Here is a 17,381-nt window from a genome sequence, read left to right as displayed (position 1 = left end):
TAATCATTCTTCCCCTTGGCAGAACCTTGTCTTCATCTAGCATCAAACAGAGAACATATGTCTTAATGTGTTATGATATAAGTGACAGCAAATGAATGTACATTGCCCTGTCTTAATGAGAAGAACAGATCCTCTGTACGGAGCAGATTTTTATTACAAGGGAAAATACGCTGTCATGGGCATGATAACAATTTCATGGTTGGCGAATCGGATAGGAAGAGCAAACGTGCGAGAGGTCCTTTTCTCTCTCCTCTGCCTGTGATACAGCATCATTCCACATGCTAGTCAAATGATTAATTGCCCTGGGTTGTTCTGTCAAGCACAATTTAAATGAGTCGGCATGTCAGCACAAGCTGCCAGCCTTTGGAAATCAGTGCCCTTGGAGCAATGCGCTGCTACTGAACAAAACCATGCTCCTGTACTGCCTCAGGCATGGGAGACAATGGCGGGTCCTCCTTCTCGGCTTTGACAAAGTAAGTAACTGGGAGCGAGCGGGTCCAAAAGAACGACTGTGAATCAACATGCTGACAATCAGATTTTTGTGAAGTGCTAAATGTAAACCTAAGAAAAGAAACAAATCCGTTCTGAAAAGGGATGGCAGAGTGAGGAAAAAAGGAAAGAGTCAGAGAGAGGGAGAGAGTACACGGCAAAGCCAACGTTTACATGGCCTAACAATTTAATATACATTACAGTGAATTACATTACCATGCAAAACAAAGGTCTTTCTTTCTTATCAGTCTAATGCACCTTTATAAAAGATTTCAATTAAAATCGAGAGAGAGAGAGAGAGTGTGAGAGAGAGAGAGAGAGAGAGAGAGAGAGCGCGAGAGAGAGAGCGAGAGAGCGAGAGAGAGAGAGAGAGAGAGAGAGAGAGAGAGAGAGAGAGAGAGAGAGAGAGAGAGATATTGTGGCTTTTCAAGACATTTAAAAGTTTCCCAGCTACCTTGTGGGAAAGTAAGGGAGGAGTTACCCATAATGTCAGTAACTGATGACTTTTTAAAGCTAATAGCAAACAACCATTGGTCCCTAATTTCCATAACACTTTCTCCAGCTGCATACAATCACCTTACTGGTTTTAAAATCCAACTGAATTTCAAGTTGAGAGAGAAAGAGTCAGACAGAGAGAAAGAGAGAAAGAAAGAAAGAAAGATAGGTAGAAAGAAGGAAAGACTAATGAAACAAATCTAAAGGTAATCTTCTATGTCTATGTATGTTGTTAATCGTACGAGTCATTTCAATATGTGTTCTGTTTGCTCATTCAAATGAGTCTTTTGTTTACCCCCACTATCTGAACTCTTTGCTCAGTGAGCCTTACTAGTATTTGCACACCTGCTGTCTTTGTCAGTTCATACAGGACAACCTGGAGCCGCAGGGCATTCTGGGAATGTGTGGTGCAATCTGACAATGGACTAAAAGATCCACTGCAGTATGATTTTATATTATCATCTGATACGCGTTATCTGAAGCATCATTCTTCAGTTATAATAATGAGATCCTCCCTCCTCTCTTCCCCTTTTTCTGTCACTATTCACTTCTGTAATATAAAAAAATGGAGTTTGATGAAAACCAAATGTCTTCATCAAATGAATAATTGACAATGTACCTCTGTCACAAATGATTGAATATGTGGAGACTTACCTCAGAATGAAGTAACGATCAAAGGTGTTTTTTTCGATTAAGTTGTAAAATAACATCTTTGTTTAAAGTAAATTAAGTTGATTAAATGCTGAGACTACTGGATTGTTTTAGATCAGTGGTTCCCAAACTTTTTCTGCTGGGCCTCCCTTTTTTTTTTGTTTAAACAATTTATTCCAGTGATGGCAAAGCTGAAATTTAAACAATTTAATTCTCAGGGTTACATGATCCTTCAAAAATCATTCTAATATGCTGATTTGCTGCTGCTCAAGAAACAGTTCTTATCATGTTGAGAACAGTTGTGCTGCTTCATGTTTTTGAGGAAACAAATTTTTTTTTCAGGATGCTTTGATAAATATACATGCACCCATGAAGACACTCTCAGACATGACCTTGTTTGCAAAATCCTATAGGATTTATGTGAAACATTTTAATCAATACAGTACTAGAGCTGCACGATTCTGGATAAATTAAGAATCACGATTTTATTGTTTCAAACAGAGATCACGATTCCAATTATTCTGAATAGACAACTAAACAAAACAACATGTAATAAAATGTTGCAATCTATATGAAATGTTGAACTAATATAAATGAATTATTTAAAAGAAAATCGGTTTGAATGATTCAATGACTCACTCAATAAATATTTCACTTTTTTCATTACTGGATGAATCAGCATCTTCGACCAAATCTCTTGAAAGGGTAACTAAACCCTAAACCAACTTTTTTTAGTTAACGATCTGTAAGAATGGGGCTTTATTAGTGCTGTTCATTGATTCAAGTAATTTTTTTTACATTTGTGTTTAAAGTGTTTTAATTTTACAAAATATGGTGTAAAAACGTCTGAGTGCTGCCCTCTTCAGGTTGAACGGTGGCTACTGCAGTTGAATTTTCCTATTGGAAGTTGTGGTACCCTCTGACGTCCTTGCCTACAGAGAGATAGGTCTCAGATGCACGCCCCCTCTCCACTGGGCTCTGCTTACTTTTCCAGCATTTTTCAAATATTGCCAGTGGGTGGAGTCAGGCTCTGACCAGGGGTTTAGTTACCCTTTAATGAATGATTCAATGACTCATTCATAAAGATTTCACTTGTTTCATTACTGAATGATTCAATGACAAATATATATTTTAACAGTTACTTGTTGCCACCTGGTGGTGTAATGATGAAAATGATAAAATCGTTATTAGCATCAAATTACTTTCAAAAGGTGATTTGCTCTATTTTGCTACCGGAGACATCATTGTTTATATCTGAACTATAAACTTTTATCCCAGTACTTCTGTGATAATCAGAATTGTTATTACGCAAAAACAAGTATACTGTCATACTCTCAGAAGAAGCTAATATTTTGATGTAAGCAACACACTGTGGTCTCTCTTCATTAACCACAATTGTCCTGGTGAATATGAGGGCTAGATATGTCATATGTCTACACCGGACTCAACGGCCATGCCACAACAGCTTGGATGTGACACAGAACTGGACGCGACATAGCGAATGTTGCAAATCCATTTGTCCCTTGTGTCAGAGTGCTGGAGTACATCAGAAACAGAGCAGCATATCAGTTAACTGTCTGGGATTTGTTGAGTCGTGTAGAAAGCATCACTGATTACAATGGGGTTTATACCAGTTTTAGATAAGATAGTCTTAGTATAGGGATGCATTGACATGAAAATGTCATGAAATGTTTTGCCGACACTAATAATTCTTTATTTGAAAGCCAACTACTGATATATTGGCCGGCAAATAAAAATATAAATCTTTTCATCTTTATATTTGTCTATAATTTTTGAGAGTATGATTACAAAAAAACAAAAGTCTCACCATTAAAAGCCATGTCCCAAACACTTCAACATAAATCAAACATATACAGTAGGGAAGTAAGACCGGGGATGGAAGTAACACTTTTTGTTCGAGCATCAGTAACTTAGTGGTTGTTTGAGCTAGACCTCTCAGACTTAGATACACAGTAGCCACATTTGTCTACTATGAATAAACCTCACTTGGATGTGTACACAATCAGAAATGATGTAAATTAAAGTCAAATACAAATAGTTCCATTGTTACAACCTACCTCTACTGGGGTGAGTTGTGACACAGGGTGGGAATAGATAACAATGAGAGGTAATTTGCTGAAATAAGGTCCACACACACCATCTAATTTATCTAATGACTTTATTGAAAAACAAAGAATAATCAATTCTGAATAAAGTGAACAATTTAAAGTGACAAAAAAATGTGCACAAAAAACTATATACTCAGTTGAAGTGAATATTTTTTTTTACAATAGAAACACATTTACCACATAAATCCCTTGATGCGCATTAAAAAACCCACATGACTGCCACAAGGGAGGAGATTGATGACAGGACACATTGGAATCTTCATAAGGGGTAGGTTATTACTGTTTGTTACAACTATCTAGAGAACTAGAGAAATGGGTACTGTAGGTTATGTATGTTTAAGAATTTTAAGGAAAAATACAATCATTGCTTTGCAATTGATCGCTTTCTTTCCTGATAACTGTTTTTTTGGTCATGAAATCTACAATGTTGCTCACAGTCACATGCCACTTCTCCTGTGAGCTCAAAAAGGTGATGGGAGTATATGACATATATTGATGACATCACCACAGCTCTTTTCTGACTTGTCAAACCAACAGTGTTACAACTCTCCCCGGTCTCCCCTACAGTAGCCTAGTTTGGACCAGCGTAAGTTTTAAAATTAATTTTACACTCATATGGCAAACTTTATAAAAAATAAAAATAAATAAAAAACATCTATTGTCTTACAAATAAATAAAATAATGCCTAAATAACGCAAAAAAAGTCATTGGACAACATTACTTATGAATAAAGAATTAAAATGAATGTGCCATGGATAAATAAATTTGAATAGCCTGCACACGGACAAAAATGATTTTAATTAAACCATATTGTTGATGAAAATATGAGAAAAATAAAATGCTAGTTATTATAAATAATGCATCAATGTTTTTGAAAAAGAAACATCCAAAAGATGAATCAGATATTTATACAACATAAACAACTTATATCTGCACAAAATGACACAAACGCACAAGTAAACTTGAACTAAGTAACATACTAATCGGAATGTATAACTCCTGTTGTGGAGGAGCTCTTCCCATAACAATGCGCTGAAACACAGCAACTAAACCCAAAGAAATCACAACGTTTTATTACAATAGTGTCCTCATTATAAATGTTATGTAATATGACAGTTCCGACCAGTTATTAATGTTGTTCATTGCTGTTTGAGCTGCATGTGCTGAAGCTAAAGATGATAACTGGTAAACTGAAGTGTTTTATTATCGCATTACTTAACTTAACTTAACCAAACGCATCCTATATGAGATAAATCATATATATACACAAACAAATACAAACATAATATTAAAACTTACAATTACACAAAACAAAAGGCTGTGAATGCACAAGCAAACATGACTATGCTAGTCATGAAGGTGTAACTGTTGTGGATGTGCTCTTTCTGTAACCACAGTCTAAACATGTTGACATGGGAAAAACATGGGAGCACAAAGAATTCACAACATTCTTTTAGTGTTCTTATTATAAATTTATAAGCCTATACGACAGACTTGCTACACTTCACTGTATTTTCCTTTTCAAAGTGATTCCAATCATATTTCAAGCAATTCTCAAACCATCATGGCAAACAGTGCACATCTGAAGTATCTTAGCTGAAGGAAATAATTCATTATTTATCAGCTTTTAATATATTGGCCAAATTTTCCTATTGGGCTGACAACGATAACGTTACAAATGAACATATATCGGCCAATACTGATATGGTGGTCGATATATTGTGCATCCCTACTGTAGGCTATATAGAGAAATTTTGAAAAAAAGAAAAGAAAAAAAAAACCTTAACCCATAAAGTAAGAAAACAGTCTATTGCGCTGTGCTTATGAAGCACCAAGTGGATCTTTAGAAACAGCTTGATTCAGAGCAAAAGCTGTTTTTAGGTCACTGAAAATATCCCTGCAATAAGCCTGAGAGGTCGATAACTTCAGAAAAGCAGGACAAAGCTTGTGAGAGCTTTGAGAGACCAAAATATACTTTGTAGGTCCATGAACATACACTTTCCAGACTGTTCTTTAAATAGTCTGTTTCCTCTACGTCCTTTTAGCTTTAATGATGTATAAAAGGTCAAAGGAAATGGGAGCAATCATTAGTGCAATTATAATCTCAGAAACACTACACTTGAAGAGCTAAATAAAGCTCAATTTAAAATCAGACAGATGTTCTCTTGTACACGGTGTACTAATGTGATAAATCGACGAGATGAAAGTTATCTCAAGTGTACATAAAATGTTCTGTCTAACCCACCACAACTATGACAAGCAACAATACATTTTGTTGATTTCTACTGTGCAGGTTAGCTCCACCCACCATGAAAGATCATTGGTCCAAAATCCACATAACTGTACATTCAATTTCTTCTTATTGGCTGAGACTGTCACATCACACATAATTTTCATGCTCAAAATAAAATGTGTTTGTTGCTGGAAACCTGACAGATCAAGTCACCATGAAATAAAAATCCATTCATTTCTATTTTCTAAAAGCATCTTATTAATTTTATTAGGAATGATTCACCCATGCATATTTTTGACTTTGTAATTGTTAATTAAAATGACCTAACTCGTTCTTTTAGTGAAACGACAGACTTCTCTCTGGTGATGTATACCAGACTTCTCCACTCATTTTGTCCACTTAAGCCTTTGTTAACCACAAAGGTTTGCATGCAAGCTCGCATTCTAATCCATCTAATCAATATCCGATGAATAGAACCAAGTCTCCGCCCTAGATTTTTTTATTTTCCGATAGTCCGTTTCACTCAGATATACTACACAATACAGAAGAAAAGACCTGCCGCTACTTCAGTTTCATTGTGATTTCTTTTTTTTCAAGCAATTTATAAAAGTAAAAGTGATATACAAAGCTGTTAGTCAAGAGATCTGTATACATAATACAATAATATGTGATCACTGAATATTCTCTGAACACATATAACCCCAAAAGAAGTGGGGAAAAAAATGTAGCAATACTTTCTAAGACTTACCTTGCTCACCATGAAAGAGATGTTTGGTGACCCCATCAAACTAAAACAATATATAGAAAAGTTTCTCTTTTCTCTTATCAGAAGTCATTGTCATAACTGGAATATCTTCTGAGTAATCAGCATTCCAGATTGGCACCCTTTGTTTTGCAACAATAAGATTTGAGAAGAGTTTTGGGACAGGATGAGAATCAGAATTTCGGCTGGGCTCCAAACAAAAAAAGGAGGACATGCTAAACCCTCTCCACATAGCTAACTGGCATGGGCACAATGTGTTGTCAGATGTGCTGTGCCCTAAGCATGCTGGGGCACATTCCTGTCTTGAAGAGGAGCCATCAAACCTTTGTTCAACACAATCTCAGGGGAAGATTTGGTGACAGTTTTCAGCAGCTCGGGATCAATGATGCCTTTCTTTTTCTTTGTCTCACCTTCCTTCTCTCTCCCAATAAAAAGAAAAACACACACACACACACAGTTACACACACATATAGAAATACAGGATTACATCGCTTCAGACTTCATTTACTTTACTCTTTCCTCAAACAAATTCACAAACATCTCTCACTTGCGTTAGAAGAAAAAGTTGACTCCATCAGTTAAAGCAGGACAACACCCAGATGAGGCACAAAGGTAATATTTGAGAAAATTAGATGAAGAGCATTTGCAGGAAACAGTATAGTGAATTTACGGTTGTGCCGATAGATGATGATATTGTTTATCGATGATAGCCAGATATCGTCAAATATGGCATTTCCAATTAATGTTTTATTATTATTATTATAAGGCTGCTATTATTATTAAATAAATATCACAATTAATTTGCCCTGCAAATTTCATAGCGCATCACCGCATAACCGATGTGCTGGAAGGAAAATACAAGATTAGATAGATTAGCTTATTCCTCATTGAAAATGTTTTAAAAACATTTAGATCTATTATCCAATGAACTATATAATTAAAATGATATAATAACGGTCTGTAATAAGTCAGAACACTGCAATAATCCGTCATCAAAGAAAAGCAGCTTTATTTCAAACATAAACTTTCAAAAACAACTTGTTTAACAAAATACTTCTCTCATTTTTTTCAGAAACGTATGGGCCACAAGAGAAATATTAAGAAAATAAATGTATTTATAAGTTATATACCGTATCAGCATATGTTGAAGTAGATACCGTTAATGTAGCGTCAGATAACGAAAGCTTTTGACATTTTTTACTTTCAATTTCTGTAGTGAATAACTGACTAAGGTTTGAGACTTCTTCACCGGCGTAACTCTTGCGCAAAGTTTACACCCACTGGCTCACCTTCATGGTTTAAAACTGAAATATTTTCAATATTGTAACATGACATTTTTCTTTATCACCAACTCCATCTTAGCTCGCAAAATTACGATTCACATTTCGCACGTCATTTCCTGTGATAATTAAATAAATAAATGATTAGATAAACAAGCAAATTAATGAGAAAATATGCCCAAGTAAAAAAGTGTGTGCACAAGTGTGTTGCATAAACATTATTTTAGTTTTATAGTAAATTTATAGTAGTCATTTGTTTAACTTTGCTTATGGGTCATTCAATGTCAACTCAACCAGAGTAGGGATGGGCACGAGTAGGCTACTCAAGTACTCGGTCGTGACAGCAACGATCAATCATGAAAACTAGAGATGCACCGATTGATCGGCTGGTGACCGGAATTGGCCGATTTTCACGTGATCGGCCATGACCGGCGACCGGCCGGTCAGTCTGACATATGCCGATTTTATGCCGGTCAAATGCACTCGGGCGCCGCATGATTAACCTTTAGAGCGGTACGGTTTCATATATGGGATTTTTATTTCTGTGCCCCTGAGAGTAGGTAATGGTGCCACATTTAGAATGTTCAGTGACGTCTTATAACTGCCAGATTCAAACTGTGCTTTCGCGCGTTGGCTGGCGCTGAGCCAGAGTCGGACGCGTTCAGCGCTGTCATATGTCACAACTAAGCAGTGTTTTCAACCTCATAATGTTTATTTTAGGTTTCAGATATTTAAATACACATAAGCACGAGTAAAACAATGCATTTGGAGTTTGTAAAATACACACTGATGTCTGTGGAAGCAGCAATAACAGTCTATTCAAATATAATTTGCCGACATGTGTTATTCATATCAGACAAACATAGTGGAAGTAACTATAAAGTTTACTCTATTCTTCTCAGTTCACCGGCCACTTTCTTGCATTTATTTCGGGAGAAACTGATGAATTGACGTGCTGTAAGTTAAATCCGACTGACAGGACAACATTGCGACGCCCATCTCATGTTATAGATCAAGATTATTTATAAAGGTTTTTAAACAACCAAACACACTCACTTACACGTATTTGAGAATCGGAATATCAGATAGGCTAGTTGATGACATGGTAACTTAAGCAAGTTTGTGAATATTTTGAATAAAAAAGGAAAAGCGAAATAAAAGCGACACATCTGTCATACAGTATTATTGTGGCTGCGGTGTATCGCGTGACGCGTCGCCATGGAAACATTAAAGGAAACGTTCGCCTTGAAAAAACTCTGGGGGTGGGGGAGTCAGTTAGAATATTTTAAACTTACGCGTGAAAGGGTTAAAGAAAAGATCGAAAATAAATATGTGTGTGTGCTGTAAAGTGGTTAGAAAAAAAATTAATCGTAATCGGCTAAAATCGTTATCGGCAGGTCAAACTCAATGAAAAATCGGAAATCGGAATCGGCCTAGAAAATTGTAATCGGTGCATCTCTAATGAAAACGAATATCGAACTGACTTTAAAAAACATATTTGTCTATTTTTCTGATTGGTTATTGTGGCTTTTTGGGTGGTACATGAGGTCTGATTGGTAAGCATTAGACAGCACGCCTTCCAGACCGGCGAAATAAAGTGAAATTGGATTTGAAAGACAGTGATGCCTGGAATCACTTTGATCATGTTAGTGCAAGATGTGCAGCGCCAGTCTGTCATATACATAACATTATAATGAGAACACAACTGTAATAGATTAGAATGTTGTAAATTCTCTGTGCTTTAGCTGCCCGTGTATCAGCGTTGTTGTTAAGGAAAGAGCGAATCCACAACGGGAGTTACCCTTTCAAAGTCAAACTAGCATGGTCAAGTTCACACGCGCATTCTTTTGTGCAGATGTAAGTTGTAAATTGTACTAGGTATATATCTGATTAATCTAATATCGGATGCGTTTGGTTGAGGTCATTAACCCTCTAGCAAATCGCTGCAAGGTGGTGTTTATTCACAGTTTCAGCTCAAATGCAATGCCCAATATTACTGACTGGGTTGTTTGAGACGGTTTCTTTTTCAAAAACATGGATGCATCATAATCTAGCAGTGTTGATTTTCATATGTTCATGTTTTCATATAAATGTTTTCACATCATATTTTTATTTGTCAACATTAATTTTGAAAATGTCTGAAAAAAAAGATTAGCATTATCTATGACGGACACACATTTAAATGTTAAATTGTACACATTTTCAGTGGACAAAAAAAATGTAGGTCACCTTTTATACAGCTGATACTTTTTTTTTTTTTTTTTTTAAATAATGTTAAAACTAGAAATGTATCTAATTTTTACAGCCATCTTTCTTAAGTCATTTTTACACCCCTCTAATTTGGTTCCAAATCTCGACACCCCCTCGACGAAACTCATACGTTTAATTCCCTCGACAAAACCCCTCGATAATTCATACGTTTATCTTTCTACAGAAAAAAAAAACAACAAAATCAAAAATTTGAGCCGGGGAAATTTCCAAAATTTGGTTTATTTGACACGGAATGACCCTTAAATATTTCCAATGAAATATCACCATAGGGGAGTGACAAATGATAAAAAATATATAAAACATGTGATAAAATATATCATAAAGTGATCTTCTAATGAAAAACAGACTTCTCTCTCAGGTGACGTATACAGGACTTCTCCAATCAATTAGTCCACGTAAACCTTTTTTAACCACTTCAACTTTTTGCAATTGACAGCAAGCTCCTATTCATATCTGCCTTCATCCAATCAATGGTAAATAGAACCAAGTCTCTACCCTACATTTCACTTAGCTGTGTCACAATGTACAGAAAGGCATATAGTTCATCATAACATCGTAATATACATCATATACATAATTCACCCGCAATATTGCTAATTGAACACAATTTTTCATATCAACAGAAAAATCTACCGGGGTGACCAGGCTTCTCGAGACTCCCCTGCTTCACAGTTAATGATATGCTAAAGCCCGCCGGCACCTACATGATTGGTTACAAGGTAGTTTATGACGTAAGAAACACTGGTGATTTCAAACCCTGTTTTTGAGACTGTCTTTAGTTCACTGCAGTTTTAAGGAGAAAATACTCGCAATGGTGTTGACATATGATTTTGCACATGGTTTGTCTTAAAAACACCACATAGACATATAAACAACGTTAAAAACTTGATTCTTTAAATGTGTGACTCAAGTCAGACTCGAGTCAAGTCATGTAACTCGAGTCCCCCACCTCTGGATTAAGACATGATTTATAAGAGCGTGATGTAGCCTGGCTAATGGTGTGTGTCAGCTACAAATTTACATATTTGCCCAGGCACACAACATCATATTAGCCAGCTACTAAATCAATCATAGCCACTATTAAAAAGTCTGCTGATAGGGGTTAGTGGAAATGAGCTCTTGAGCCTGGGGCTTGTACTAGCATGGTTACCTTTCTTCCATCAATCACTGATGCATCTGAGATGGCCATTGGTCATGGTTAGCTGTGGAGGACTCGAGTGAATTACATTGCTATTTACACTGAATGATGACACTTCCCACGCACAGAATGAGAATAACCATGTAGGTTATACAACACTGCGATATGCGACTAGTACCATCAAGTGACTTCTCGTCCTGGAGGCGAAATCACATTAAGTCTAAGTTCACTTCAAGAAATCGATCAATACAAAGAGAACAAGAAAATAGAAACAGGGAGAAGAAGACCGAGAGAGAGAGAGAGAGAGAGAGAGAGAGAGAGAGAGAGAGGTCAGTACTTCGGCAAAGATGAAAATGAAGGGAACACAATGTGATTGGCACATCATTTTGTTGAGTGTCTTCTGAACACTCAGTAGCAGCTTACATGTACCCTGCCACAAACACCACAACTCCAAATGACAATCCTTGCATCTGTTTCCCTTTTTAGGACATAACACAGGTGAATTCATATCCTGATGAAAGCTGTCCACTTTCAATAAATACATCAGTATTCCTGGCAAAAGCAATGAGAAACCTTTCATACACACTGCACACTTACATGTGCTCATGCTCTCAAATTGCTACGTTGCTTGAATGGAGATTGCAAGTCAAACTATATCATTCACATATCAGCCAACAGTCGCTATTTTCTTCCGCTGTCGATCAGGCAGTTAAAGGGATAGTTCACCCAAAAATGAAAATTCTGTCATCATTTACTCATTGTCATGTCATTTCAAACCTGTATGACTTAATTTCTTATCCAGAACACAAAAGGGCCTCATTGACACAAACAGTTGAAACATCCATCAAACCATCTTCACTTGTTATCTTTCAACAATGATTAGACTTTCTTTTTTCCCCAAAATCTTCTTATTTCTGACACTAAGCAGCAACATTTGACAAAACATTTCCAGAAACCATTAAAAAAAATAAAAATCCCCAGAATCACAACAAACACACGTTACGTACCCACTTCCTCTAGAAAGAGGGATTATGTTACATCGATTAAAACTCATGAATCAGATCTATGCTGCTTCCTGTGTAATGACACCTACTGTGTACGTTCATTGTATCACTGTACACAGATCTGAATGTAAGAATGTGTTTGGGGAGTAACTTAACCCTTGCTGTATGGATCAACACTAGGCCTTAATTGAAAAGCTATATACCTGAGGGACGAGAGTCTATGTTTGGGTAAAATAGTGAGTTCATGCATTTGAATGCAGACAACGCTGTCGTTTGCTAGCTTCAATTGCTGTCACTTAATTTCCTCTAGCCTTTGTCTTCAGCACAGAATCATGAAACAGCACCTACATCCTTCAGAGTCTGTACAGTTTGCTATATGATGTTGTATCTACTCATTTTACATGCACACTTATAAATCAGATCAGTGCCAGCTCCTAAAAATAGCTTATGTAAAAGTTATTTCCTTCACTCATATGGGAAACGATTCTGTCTTTATTAAGAGTATAACTCAGAATGTATCATAAGATAAATACTAGTTTAAGAAAAGCAAATTAAAGCAATATTTCAGTGAATATACATTTTTTCCAAGTCACCCATCATCAGTATTTCCTTATAATAACAGCTTCAGCCCCTGCAAATATGCATTTAACTACACTTCCTTCCTGTTCTGTCTTTACCCAGACTTTCTTTCCTCAGATTAATTTATCTTCACTGATTTTCCTTTTTAAGAAATGTGTGCATTTCTGAGCAATTCTTGTGAAGAAATCATATACTGACATCTGACTGTTATGACAGATAATTATGAGTAAACACTGATAGTTGGCTATCAAAGGAAAGCAAATGTCATTTGAAATTGCAATAACATAGTATGTCAAAACAATCTCTGATTTGTTCTATAAACAGTCTGACTAAACCCACACAACTTGTCATTCCATGCAGGGAGTTTGTATAATAAAAAACCTCAGTGTTTAGTTGTATAATTTGCACAACATGAGTCTTTTACATTTAAACAATGAGTGAATTAGTGTGCAAAACTTTGCAGCAGTTCTAAAGCGATCTGTTTATGTCAAGTTCAAAATGCATACACACAAACATTTCCAGGACAACAGGACAAAGAAAATCATCCATCTCTTGCATAACTGAATGATGTCTTTCATGAGAGAGAGGGGATAGAGAGAAAGAGAGAGAGAGAGTGAATAGGGTTAGGAATGCTGACAACCACCAAAAGAAAGACGGACATTCCCTGCCAAAATGTGAAGTCTCATTATACATGTAATCATTAAATTATCTCCTTAACAACAACCTTGAATGTTTTCAGTCAAAAGTATCAGTTAAATGTAATGTCTTTGCATAATAAAACACGTTCCTATTACACTATTGGACATCTGTAAATGATCAGAGTAAATACAACTATTGACCTAGAATGCAAATTACTCTTACCTGACATTATGTAAATACTACCACAAACTCACGAAATTACAAAGCGAGCACATGCAGGGTTGAGTTCAGTGTGACAGATCTGTCTTTGATATTGAAGTACTGTTGATCCATACAAACCAAAACTAGACCAAACACAGAACAGAAACAGCATTTAAATGTGTCATTTAAAATTCCCCAAATCTATAAACTACAACAAAAAAAGCCAAGAATAAAAATCACATTGCATTCGGCAAAATGTAAGCACTGGTTTATTTAAGCCATCAGGAACACTTTTCTAGTAAATTTCACTGACTGCTAACACATGTGTTCGCTTAATAAACCCAATGCTCCTGCACAAACCACACTCATTACCCAGAATCCACTGCATACAGTGTGGCTGCAGACACAAATCAAGACCCCTTATAGCTGCCTCAAGGATACAGGCCTTTAACTGGTAAGCCTAAAGTTCAGTTTGAGAACATCCGCAGACCCGGATCTGTTACTGCACTAAAATGATTCATTTATTAGAACTGTTGATGGGACACACCTCTTCCTTTTTGACTGTTTGCAAATCAGTTGTGATCGTTGACCTTTCCAAAACCTGTGGTTTCAGTTTCAACGTTTCAAACTGTTTTTGTTATGAACATTCAGAGTGGAGATGATTATATCGTCCTGCCCCTTTTCTTTCTCCCATCTGCCACTTTTTTCCATCTCATCCTTAAATAGTTTCTGGCTTTATTTTAGCACTAAATTAAGTTTATGTCCGTCATTTTGTTTTTACTGAAAGATATAAAGAAAGATGTGGCGACTGAAAGCAATGCTAATTTGCTGTGGACTTTTGGAATAAAAGTAAGAACAGGAGCTTAAGTGTACGATGACTGTCCTAACGCATTTAAAACAACAATCAAAATTAAAACAATATGGTGTCACAACAACAACAAAACGTAACATATTATAAGAGATATTCTTACTATCTTCATAGTGTTGCAAATAATGTATGCATTACAAATCTATGGAAAATTCTGTTCTCAAAACACAATCTGAGCACTTCTGACGGTCCCTAAAAATGACTGGACACTGCCACTGATGGCTAATATTGTAGTAAATATGGTTCTAGTGCTTAATAGAGTACATTCTGAGACATCGTCTTTGCAGTGACATTAACAACTCTGTACTTCATATTAGTTCATTAAAACAGCATGAAGTTATGTTAAGGTGGGGTTGGGGGGGATTGGGGTCAAAACTTCACTTTAGATTTATTAACCAACATATAATTGTTTTGACAGGTGATAAACAATGTAGAAGAGCAGGCAACTCAGCTTCTACTCAAACCTTAACAAATGGCCAACAATCACAACTTAAAAACAAAACTTTGTTTTCTTTGCAAACTATATGGTAACAACATATTGTTTATTTTTACAATAAAGCAGATTTGCAATCTATTACTGTATCACTTTGACTTTACTGACAATTCTAACACTATCAGTATGGTCAAAATAATGCAGTCTCTGATGGTAAAGCTGTGTAAACAAATTCAAGCTCCTCTAAAACAGACAACACCTGCCAGTCTAAAAAACTGTGAAATGTGATTTTATAGTTTTGTGAATTACTAAACAACAACATTTGTTGGGAGGGCTAAAATCTTGGAATCACATAACTATTTCCCTAGGAGCAAATAAAAACATTCCTGTCATATCATGCAGAGTCTGTAAGACAGCACAATTCACTCATTGTCCTGTAACACTGACAGCCTTTTGTCTGAAAGTCTTATTTAACTGCTGAAGGCATGTATCTCTCTGCTTTATTAGAGTCATTACTAAATCTATAGACCTATACGATTCTGGAACTAACTTGCAGTCAAAAAGGACATGACACAAGAAAGAGTAAGGTTGTCTCTTGTGCCAAATCTCTGCCAAAACACTGTTTAAGGAAAATACAGAGGACTCAGAAACTGAGAACAGAAAGAGTGGGGAATATGGCAAGCCACTTTAACATGTATTCCTTAAAACTATATTTTTTTGTGTCGCTATTTTTAACTTACTAGCAAGTAATCTAATAATGACTATTATCTCTGTCAGTTTAGCTATTCATTAAATGCTACTTCACTATCCTCCCTTTGCTATCAATCAGCAGTTTTCCTAGTAGAGACTGAATAGACACTAAAATGCATTCCAATTGTTACAATTTAATTTTTTCTATAAAGTAGACCCTCTGATGAGGAGTCATTGTATACAACATAAAAAAAGCAATTTTATTTCATAAATAAGTACTAGTATCCAATACATAATTACTGGTATAGGTACCAGCAACAATAAGAACATACTAGTCAGACATAAATTTGCAATTTGTTACTAGAAGCAATTAAGTTCCCTTTCATCATCGAGTAGCAAAGTAAGGATCTAGTGAACAGTTACTAGCGAAACTGAGATAATATTAGTCATAAATCACTATTGGACTACTTACTAGTTCTTTAAAAAAAAAATATATATATATATATACTAGTTATATAAAAACAGATAGGCCCACGGTTTAATCTTAAGGAATACACGTTAAAATGGCTTGCCACAAGTGAGCGTGTTTAGCTGTAGCTCTTCCACCTGCTCTGAATGATGGTGCTTTACAAAGTAAAATCAGTGAAAACATCACGACCCTTTCATTAAACCACTCCAAAGTTACCATATCTTACTTAAACTGGTTGAAAACAATATGTAGTCGCAAAAACAGAACAAAAACAAAAATGACAACACCGCTCGCCATTTAAAATCTACTGAACCAAACAGAGAATCAACTTTGCGCTTCTAGTTTGGAAACACCAGCTCGGGGGTTTAACAGCGTATCTCACCTTGTTGTAGTTGTAGTATCCCAGGCAGTGGGAAAAATCCAGGCTCTGTGGATCTCCAGGAATAGAATTCCCTCCGGCAGACGGATAAAATACATCCATGTTTCCTCTCGGCGAAGCGCTGCTCTATCAAAAGGGCGCAATTTTTTACTTGTCCTTCAACAATCCTGGCGCGATGAATGAGAGGGACGCGGTGAACAGTGCGGGTTTAATGCAGCTCACGGGAGACAGAGAAAGGGTAAAAGGGATGTTTTAGGTAGTTTAAGTAATCCTCTTCTATAAGTAGTGGTCGCTGGCCATAGTTTTGGGATGTTGAGGAAGGTTTGGCGATGTTCAAACTGCTCCTGCGCCGCGAGGTTCAAGCATGCTTGGAGAAGAGCAACACAAAGAAAGCCGGCAAACAGCAACTCCGCTACAATGTTCTCCGCTCAGATACACATTCACAGATACACTCGGATGCTGGATTTGAACACAATGTTGTTCCCGCTCTCAGTGTTTCAAATACACCTCCATCAATCCACACTTTGCGTTTCAAATTAAGCGCTGCCGGTCATTTGGGAGATCTGAACACACTTTAACCTCTCAAAGCTTGGCTAATTAAATGAAATTAAGCCCTCCAGACACATGGATAATACTGTCCGATGGCACCGTTAGTCCAAGAAACTTGGGA

General features: G+C 36.3%; 1 protein-coding gene across 1 annotated transcript in view; it reads right to left on the bottom strand.

Annotated features, from left to right (window-relative positions):
* The window catches only part of tox3 (TOX high mobility group box family member 3), a 50,953-nt gene that overhangs the window by 33,484 nt on the left and 88 nt on the right, over positions 1–17,381 (bottom strand). Inside the window, exon 1 of the mRNA XM_084107918.1 lies at positions 16,715–17,381. This exon is cut by the window's right edge and continues 88 nt beyond it. Within this exon, the coding sequence (XP_083964044.1) occupies positions 16,715–16,813 (99 nt within the window). The 5' untranslated portion in view covers positions 16,814–17,381. The remainder of the gene's footprint in view (positions 1–16,714) is intronic.

This window comes from Abramis brama (assembly GCF_963993115.1).
Source record: "Abramis brama genome assembly, chromosome: 3".
Lineage (NCBI taxonomy): Eukaryota > Metazoa > Chordata > Actinopteri > Cypriniformes > Leuciscidae > Abramis > Abramis brama.
The sequence above is the reverse complement of the archived record's forward strand: the minus strand, read 5'-3'. Positions and strand labels throughout refer to the sequence as shown.